General features: G+C 45.0%; 1 protein-coding gene across 1 annotated transcript; it reads right to left on the reverse strand.

Moving 5' to 3' along the window:
* Positions 1-376: 376 nt before the first annotated feature.
* LOC104680861 (sperm protein associated with the nucleus on the X chromosome N3) lies at positions 377-7643 on the reverse strand. The gene is made up of 2 exons (XM_030934579.1): positions 7491-7643; positions 377-804 (listed from the first exon to the last, which is right to left on the reverse strand). Exons 1-2 carry the CDS (start codon positions 7563-7565, stop codon positions 457-459), a joined length of 423 nt encoding a protein of 140 aa, XP_030790439.1. The 5' UTR covers positions 7566-7643; the 3' UTR covers positions 377-456.
* Positions 7644-9399: the final 1756 nt, after the last annotated feature.

Genomic DNA, 9399 nt, shown 5'->3' on the forward strand with positions numbered 1-9399 from the left:
TTCACCATGTTGGCCAGGCTGGTCTCAAACTCCTGACCTCAGATGACTGCCAGTCTCAGCCTCCCAAAGTGCTGGAATTATAGGCATGAACCACCATGCCTGGCCAATATAGATCTTTTTATATGCTCTTCTACACAATCACATGCTCCAAGAAACACCAAGTCCTTTTCTTCCTCTCCAGTGAGACAAAATTTTAAGAAGAAAATTTGTCTGAGGAGTCAGTCCTCCCCCAGTCCTTATTTACAGTGTCTGGCTGTCAACCTGTGGGTCTGTCTGCCAACCCTACAGGACCTCATATCCCTCCCTACTCAAATGCCTACTTCTTCCCTTCCCTTCCCTCTAACCACCAGAAAATAGGCAGAGATATACACAGTCATCAACTCCTCAAACTTGATTTTATTGTAATCATCGCCATCAGTAGTGATGATTTGTCCAATTTGGTTTCTCCATGTGTGACTAATCCTTCCCACTGTCCTGTGAAGATCCTTCAAATAAGCCTAGGTCTTCATCCTCCTGTGGGGATCCTTCAGATGAGTCTAGGTCTTTGTCCTCTTTGGAAGGTCCTTCAGATGAGTCTAAGTCTTCATCCTCCTTTGAAGATCCTTCAGATAAGTCTACGCCTTCATCCTCTTCCTTTTGGATTGGATCGATGGAGTTCTCTTGGGACTGGTCATTCTCCAGTTGACTTGAACTTATTTTCTTACCCTTCTTGTGGTAATACACAAATATTATTGGATATTCTGATGTTTTTGTCTTTTTCAAACTCTGTTCAGGGGCTAAGACTCTGTTTGGTGCCTCCTGCATCTGGTGAGAAAACAGGGAGGGGCCAGAAAGACATTATTTTGGGTGAATAGGATAGAGACTGGATAGCAAGGGGGGCTTTATGAGAAGGAATGCAGTTTGAGGAAGGGGTTTGTGCCAGAGAAGAACAAGGTGGAATCATAGGGTAGGGATCTATGGGGAAGAAGAAGAGGAGCATGGGTAGGGTCATCGGTTAGTCCAAACTGCACCATTTTGTAAGATCCCTGCTATTTTGCAGAACTTGGTCAAAGTGAAACATTCCATGGGGGTTTGGGCCAGGAGAAACCACCTGACCACGAGGAGGACAAAGGCTCAACTAAAGAAACATCCCTATCTTAAGTCCTGTTCCCCTTATTCTCTCGTATCCTCCAGCCCTAGGCTAACCTCCAGATATTGATCGAACTCTGCATCTTATTTTTCCTTCCTTCCCCTTTCCAGGCAGCTGCAAAGGAATACCACAATGATATTCCACTGGAAAAAGGGCCAAACCACCTGACGATAAGAGCATCTTATCAATATCCTCCTGGGCAGCAAGCCGTACTGCCCAGATCCCTCCCACCCATACCTGTAAGTACCCCAGACTGTAAGCAGTGGTGGGCTCTGGAATGAAGCTGGTCCCCCACTTCCACAGGTGTCTGCAATATTCCTGTGTTGTTTGAGATGTCCCCTCTCTGTGTGTCTTTCTTTCACCCTTGTCTTCCCTTCAAAACCTAACATTTTGGTGCCAAAACCCAGAACGGTGATTGGGTTCTGATGGGTAAGTTTTCTCTTGCAACCTAGAAAGCAGAAAGCAGCAAACAGCAAGCAGCACAAACTAGACTGGGGCCTATTTCCAGATCCTGAGTGGACTCCCTGTTCTGAGTCCTGTTCCCCCTATTCTCTCATATTCTCCAGTGCTGGGCTAACCTCCAGATATTGATCAAACTCTCCCTCTTATTTTTCCTTCCTTCCCCTTTCCAGGCGGCTGCAACAAGTATCACCCCCATTGCTGGACATCACATCCAACACTGGGCTTCAATTAGTGAATGAGTCTCCCTCTTCCTCCATTGTGGATTCCTCTCTATTTCTGCCAGTTCTCCAAAAAAATTCCAGTGCTGGGTGAGAGTTCTCCCCAGTCACCAGGTGACCGCAGCCTCCCTTCTCAGGGGACAGCCTCAGAACGCTTGCCACTCTGGCTAGTCTGGCCTCTGGGGAACATGAATAGCTACAGGGCTACCCTGACTCTCCAGGTCCCTTCTCCCAGGCAGAATCGAGTACTCACTTTCCTCTGGGGTATTCACTTCTCTCTGGAGTACTCGCTCTCCACTGGCATATTCACTCCCTTCCTGGGTACTCACTTTCCTCAGGGGTATTCGCTCCCATCCAGAGTATTCACTCCCCTCTTCCAAAAAACAAAACTTCCAAATTCAACATAATCTAAAAAACTTTCTCCAACACAATGGTAAATGATCTGAAGTGCTTTGCTTCATGCCTCACTCTCTCTTTCTACCAATTTTGTTCACCATTTCAAATCTTCCTGCACAAGGAGAAACCCCCCCAAAATGCCTCCTCCTACAGACAAGGCTTCCTCCTCTGAATTTCAACCTGGCCAACACACCCGTTCTTCAGTCTCCTGCCCACCACCATTCCCTCCACCTTCTCCTTCGGATCTGACTCCTTCACCCCCTTACTGTCGCCCTCCATTCCCCCTTCCTTCTCCACATCAAATCAGGTCTCACGCCTAACTCCCTATCTCCAGAAACCAGGCACATGCCCAAAGGCCTTCCAAAGTCTTCCCTTGCAGGAGGTCATGAGGGCTGAAAGCATATTCTGAATTCAAGTTCCCTAGCTGACTTCTCCCATATTAAAAAGAGACTTGGCTCCTTTTCAATGGATCCTACCTCTTTCTGCAAGGAATTTCTGTACTTCCCTAAATCTTACAACCTTACCTGGCATGATATATATGTCATCCTCTCCTCTACCCTCACCCTGGAGGACAAGGAACACATCTTTGTGGGTCCTCTGTATTGGAACTAAAAGACGACTATTTCACTATTCCCTTAAATCCGGCTTACCAAAGTCTTTTTGCTTTAACTTGGTCAAATCCTAATACTCACATGTCCTGTACTCTTACAGGACTTACACATGGACTTACACATAGACTGTACTCTTAGAGGGGTTCCGGGATAGGCCTCACCTGTTCAGACGGGCCCTCATCAAGTACCTAGCTGAACTTCCCCTTGCTCCTAGTACCCTCCTCCAATATGTCAAGGACCTCCTTCTCTGTAGCCCATTCCTTAACCTGTCCATTCAACACACCACTCAGGTTTTAAACTTCCTTCATAATCGAGTATATTGGGCCTAACCCACAAAATCTCAGGTAGCCCAAACCAAAGTTACTTACCTTGGATTTGTCCTAACCCCTAATTCTCGAGCCATCCCAACCCAATGAAAGGAGCTAATTTGTGACATGCCACTTACCCACAGAAAAAAAGTACCTCCCCTCCTTCTTGGGCCTTGTGGGATACTTCTGGCTGTGAATTCCCAACTTTGACTTGCTGGCCAAGCCACTCTACGTGGCCTCACATGGGCCCATCCTAAAACCCCTAAACCCAGCTTGCCCCAACAAATCCCATTTCAAAACTAAAAAATGCCCTTTTAATTGCCCTGGCACTGGGACTGCCCAATCCCAAGCCCTGTACTTTGTATGTATATTCCGACCAAGGCCTTGCTCTTGGACTACTCTGCCAAACATACGGCGATGCCCCACGAGCCATTGCACATCTCTCAAAACAACTGGACTCTGTCATCCAAGGCTGGTCACTCTGACTAAAAATCTCGGGTGTGGCCACATCGCTGGCCTTAGAGGCACAGAAACTCCCTCTCAACCAACACATTACTATTGCATCTTCCCATTACCTACAGGACCCCATAAACCATCAATTTCTTCTATCCCTCCCACCATCCCGCTTTCAGCAGGTACACGCTTTATTCATAGGTAACCGTCCAATCACCTTCCAGAGATATAAAACTCTCAACTCAGCCACCCTCATCCATGTGAACACTTCCGACTCTAAGCTCTCTCACTCGCGCCTGGACCTCTTAGACTCCCTCTCCTTCTCCTTTTAACACATTTCAGCTGCCCATTTGCAGGGAACACACACACGGTTAATTAATGGAAGCTCTTTTAGGCAGCCATGTCCAGCAGCTGGTTATGTCATCATTGCTGAAAATAAACTCCTAGAATCCAATGCTCTCCCACCCCATGCTACCTCTCAACAGGCAAAGCTAGTTGCCCTAACCAGGGCCCTCACCCTAGCGAAGGCAAAGAGGGTCAACATTTACACCAATTCCAAATATGCATACCATGAACTACACTCTCATGCCTTAATCTGGCAGGAACAGAGTTTCCTAACTGCAAAAGGAACCTCCATAAGAAATGGCAAACTTATACATAAGCTTCTGGGGGTGGATAAACTACCTCTGATGGCCACCATTATCCATTGCAAGGGGCGCCGAAAGTCTAAAGATGCCATACTCAAAAAAAACCTTTCAACAAATTCTGCAGCCTGGCAGGCAGCCCTTACAACCCCATCGTTATTGCTCATTTTCCCCAGCATACACCCTGTATATACCCAGGAGGAACAAACCCCACTTGCCCGGGCTGGCGCCATTCAGGAAAAAATGGTTCTACCTCAACGATAAAAGTGTCTTGCCCAAGTTGAAAAAACCTTCTGTACTTTTACATGTGCACAACCGTTTCCACGCCGGTCACTGCCCCTACTCCAGTTTTTAAAAACTTATATACATTCTTCCACCATGGCTGCCAATCTGAAAACTATTACTAAGGCATGTTCCCTTTGCACTCGAACTTCCCCTCAGGAAGCTATCAAACCACCTCCTTTCCAACACACAAGGCCTGAGGACACTTACCAGGGCAGGACTAGCAAATCAACATCAACCACATGCCCCCCATAAAATGATTCCTATACCTTCTGACAATAGGCGATACATTCTCTGGATGGATAAAAGCTTTTCCTACCACCACCAAAAGGCACACACTATCGCTTCTATTCTCTCCACCCATATTATCCACCGGTTTAAACTCTCCTTTTGCATCCAGTCAGACAATGGGCCAATTTGTTTCACAGTTTAACCAACAGCTGGTAAAGGCTCTAAACATTAAATGGGCTTTGCATATTCCTTACCACCCAGAATCTTCAGGAAATTTTTTTTAGAAAGCAGCAACTAACCAACCTTCCCTAAAGGATAAAATGGCCTGGACTTCACTTCTCCCACTGTTCCTCATGCATTTATGAGTCATTTCCCAAAAGCCCCTCAGTTTACGCCCATTTAAGCTCATGTACCAATGCCCCTTTATCCTCCAGAATCTCCCTGTATTTTCTCCCCCTTCTATATGGAATACTTGAGCAGCGTTACACCTCACCCAACATCTAATAAGACAGTATGTAAATGCTTACTTGACTAAGCCTAAAAGTCCATCCTGAAAACACTCCTCCCTGTCCCTATAACCAGGGGACTGGGTCTGAATCACAGATTCCTCCTCCTCCACTCTCCAACATAAGTGGATAAGTCCTCACCAGGTTATCCTAACTACTATGACTGGGGCAAAGCTAACATCTTTTCCACACAGAATGCACCATTGCAAACTAAAAAGAGCACCAGATCCACATGTAGAAATTTGTTCCCCCCCAAATTATTCTCCTTCCCTCACAGGACCAACCTCACTGTACTTAACAAGAATTCCAGAAGTTGCCAACCCTTAGTCCATAACACTCTCCGTCTCCAATTTCCAATCTTTTTTCTCCTACTTGATTTCAGACCTTTCCTGGTTTCCCTTCCCCATGTCCCTGAATAGTCCTACCAATTTCTCACACTAATCCAGGAGGTATGACTGCAGGGCACCTTCCAAAATTTCACTCCTACTCAAATCTCCTCTTTCTTCTTTTGTCCTCTTTGTCTGTGGGATATTCGAAGTTCCGACCCCTAGCCTCTAACAGTTGAGCACCCTTCATCAGCCTCACACATTGCCTTGTAAATCAGTCACACTCCCCTCTTCCTTCCAACTGTTAAATTTGTTTGTCCACACAAATCCAGCAATTCACAACCCTTCCTGTCAACCTGGCCACATGAACTCAGTCCAAAATAAACCTGCATCTCACCTAGTTGACCAATTCATTCCCCAAACCTGTTTATAATCTTGCTCGGCTAATCACCTTTCCCCCTAATCCATCAAATCCACCCACACAGTCACACACAGGGCTATCACCCTCCTTCGCCTCATAGCCTCTTAACTAAGCATGATACAAGTCGGATTCCATAAAACACCTCTTACTAACCCCTCCCACACCTCTTACCAACCCCTCCCCTCTCTGACGGCACCACTCTCCATGTATCCAACTCAAGGGCACTCCCTGGAAAAAATGCACAATTTCATCAACTGCAACCTGTACCCTTCTGCCCTGTCAGGACCATAGTGGCTATTGGTTACAAAAACCCACTTATCTCTCTCTTTCCAAAACCAGCCTTCACCTCCTCCCCCACCACCATTTCCTATCAGGCCCTCAGACGGGCTACCCTTGCTGGCAGCTATTCAACTTGGAAAAATATAAAAGTTAAAACAAAGGGTTTGTGCAGAATTCAACCCCCACCTTCTCATGGCTTGCTACCATAACCTACAACTTTTGTCTGTCCACCCCCAGCGTCTTCTTCCTTTATGGCACAAACTCTTATCTTTGTCTACTGGCCAATTGGTCAGGAACATGTACCCTGGTGTTTCAGTCTAGACGTTAACATTTTGCCTAACAAGCAGACCATCCAGGTTCCTTTAGTAGCTTCTGTCTCATCTTCCTCCACACACACTAAGCAGGCTCTACATCTCATTCTAGTGTTAGCAGAACTAAACATCTCTGCTGCACTCAACACTGAGATAGCAGGTGGCCCCTTTCTTAGGGCCGTTAATCTTCCTCCTCCTAATACTACAATTGGCCCATGTATACTCACCTTCATGTCCCGCTTTATCTCCCGAAGGCTAAACTCCCTCGTCCTGCAACACATTGAAACCATCCTTCTCCTCTGCCAATCCAGTACCAGTGCCTCCAGGAAAACAACTCTGAAGTCCAACACCCACTGCTTCAAAACCCAAACCCTGATTACAGCTCCCCCATTCAGCGGGAAGCAGCCAGATACTCGACAACGACCCTCTTCCTTTTACACTAAAGTAGAAGGCAAGAATGCGAGTCCAAACCACCATTTAGTAAGCCCCCTGCTATTTTGCAGACCTTGGTCAAAGTGAAACATTCCATGGGGGTTCGGGCCGGGAGAAAAATCTTGCCTACTCATTGTAACACAAGGTGGACAAAGGCCCAACTAAAGAAACTTTCCTATCGTATCTTGCTGGGCAAAGTTCCAAGAAACACCACAATGACATCCCACTGGAAAAAGGGCCAAACAGCCTGATCATAAAACCATCTTATCAATATCCTGCCAGGCAGGAAGCCATACTGCCCAGGCCCCTCCCACCCATACCTACAAGCACCCCAGCCGGTAAGCAGCGGTGGGCTCTGGCATTAAGCGGGCCCCCCACTGCCACAGGTGTCTGCCATATTCCTGTGTTGCTGTTCGAGCCACCCCCTCTCAGTGTGTCTTTCTTTCACCCTCGCCTTCCCTTCAAAACCTAACAGTCTTACCTCATCATTTTTTTTGTTGGATTCATAGGGGCTCTTCATCTTCTCCCCGCTGGTGCTTGAAGTTGGCTGTTCCATGATTGGGGTTGGTTGTAGAATGTCTCTAGTAGGCTCTTGTAGAGTCCAGACTTCCACAGCTATATTGAAGCTTCCCAGGAGGATGTCCCAGAGCTCTTGCCCTCCCTATATATACCCTCCTGGTGACAAGGCAAAGCCACGCCCTTGAGCTTTGTTTGATCATACAGGCAGCGTCCCAGCCAATGGCAGTCCCAGCGTGGCTTTGGCATCACAAAGCACCACTGCTGCCCACTCCCTGGGCTTGCCGGGGAGGGGAAAGGGGTATAGAGGAAACCAAATGCTGTTGTTTTTTCAGCATCCCCTTAAGATAATGCATCCCAAACGGATCTGCCGCCTCTCCTCATTTCTCCATGTTTAATGTTCATGGCTCACATGGAAGCGAGGGGATGGTTCCTTCAAGCCCTTCCCCACAGTCATTCCTAGTAAGTGATTCATTCTTTTGTCTTCCAGCACCCACCATGACCTAGTATTTTAAATGTCTCACCTCAAATCCCTCCAAGCTAGTGTGGCTACATTTAATTATTGGTGGAGATGTGAATTATCCCATTTCCTTCCTACAGTTCTTGCATATGCACCTTGAAGACCATTTACTTTTAGGCTACTGCCAGGCAAATTTCAATCCATGTTCTTTTACTCAATGTCCATGTAGTTCTTTTAAATTTCCTCTTTCCAATCTGAAATAATGGCCTTGAGTCTGTCAAAATTTTAGTGAATAAGCATTCTTTACCATGTATCCTAGTCTTGTTTCAAATGAGGGGTATATGTTCATAGTAAATGTAGTCTCCCAACATGAATTCAGCCAGTATGTGGGTAGGGGAAGGAGTGGATATTCAAGTGCTGGAAGTTGTTCTCAGTGTTTACATGCAGGATACTACAATCTAAGACCAACATGTGCACCAGTGTGGGCATAGTTAAGCTTTGTACTGGAGATTGTGTCCAGTGCAAAAAGAAAAAAAATGGATTCAGTTTGGAAGGGGAGAAGTAAGTGTCTTTTGTCAAAGACTACATGAGAGTGTATGTAGAAAAGTCAATCTAAAAAAATGCTTCTACAATAATTGAGATTAGCAAGATTGCAGAGTAAGAGAACAATACACAAATCAATTGTATGTTTATATATTAGAAGTTTATATATTAGAAGAGGCAATGTTTCAACTAATGGTGGTCCTAGGGTGGACTGGAAGTTAATTTCAACAACCGAAAGTTGAAAATAAGAACAGTGCAATTTAAAATATCACTAAAATTATTAAAGTCTTAGGGATATATCTGAACAAAGATGTAAATGACTTGTACACTTCAAACTAGAAAAAATTGCAGTGATGAATTAATGACATGAAAAAATCAAGATGTGTATTTTGATTTTCGGTTGGAAGATTCAATGTTGTAAAATGGCAGTTATTTCCAAATTCATCTGTAGGTTCAATTCAATTCTAATCAAAATTCTAAAAAGGATTTTTAATAGAAATTGACAAGATAATTATAATATCCATATGGAAATATAAAGTGACTAGAATAGCCAAAAGGAAAGTGTTGAATCTTAAAAAGCTCTGGATTATACCAATGTCAATGTTCTAGTTTTGATAGTGTAATGTGGTAGTATATTGAAGATTTTACTAATTGGGAGAGACTGGTTGAAGGGTACATAAGGCCTCCATGTACATATCTTTGAAATTTCTTGTAAACTCATAATTGTTTCAAAATAAAAAGCTGAAAATGTTTTAAAAGAGAACAAGAGAGAGAGCCAAAGATAAAGAAGGCATGGCCCTAGATTCCTCCCATAGTTTGACACTTGTCCCATTCTCTATAGAAAGTCACAAAACACAATAATGGAAAAAAA

Source organism: Rhinopithecus roxellana, chromosome 7, assembly GCF_007565055.1.
Source record: "Rhinopithecus roxellana isolate Shanxi Qingling chromosome 7, ASM756505v1, whole genome shotgun sequence".
Lineage (NCBI taxonomy): Eukaryota > Metazoa > Chordata > Mammalia > Primates > Cercopithecidae > Rhinopithecus > Rhinopithecus roxellana.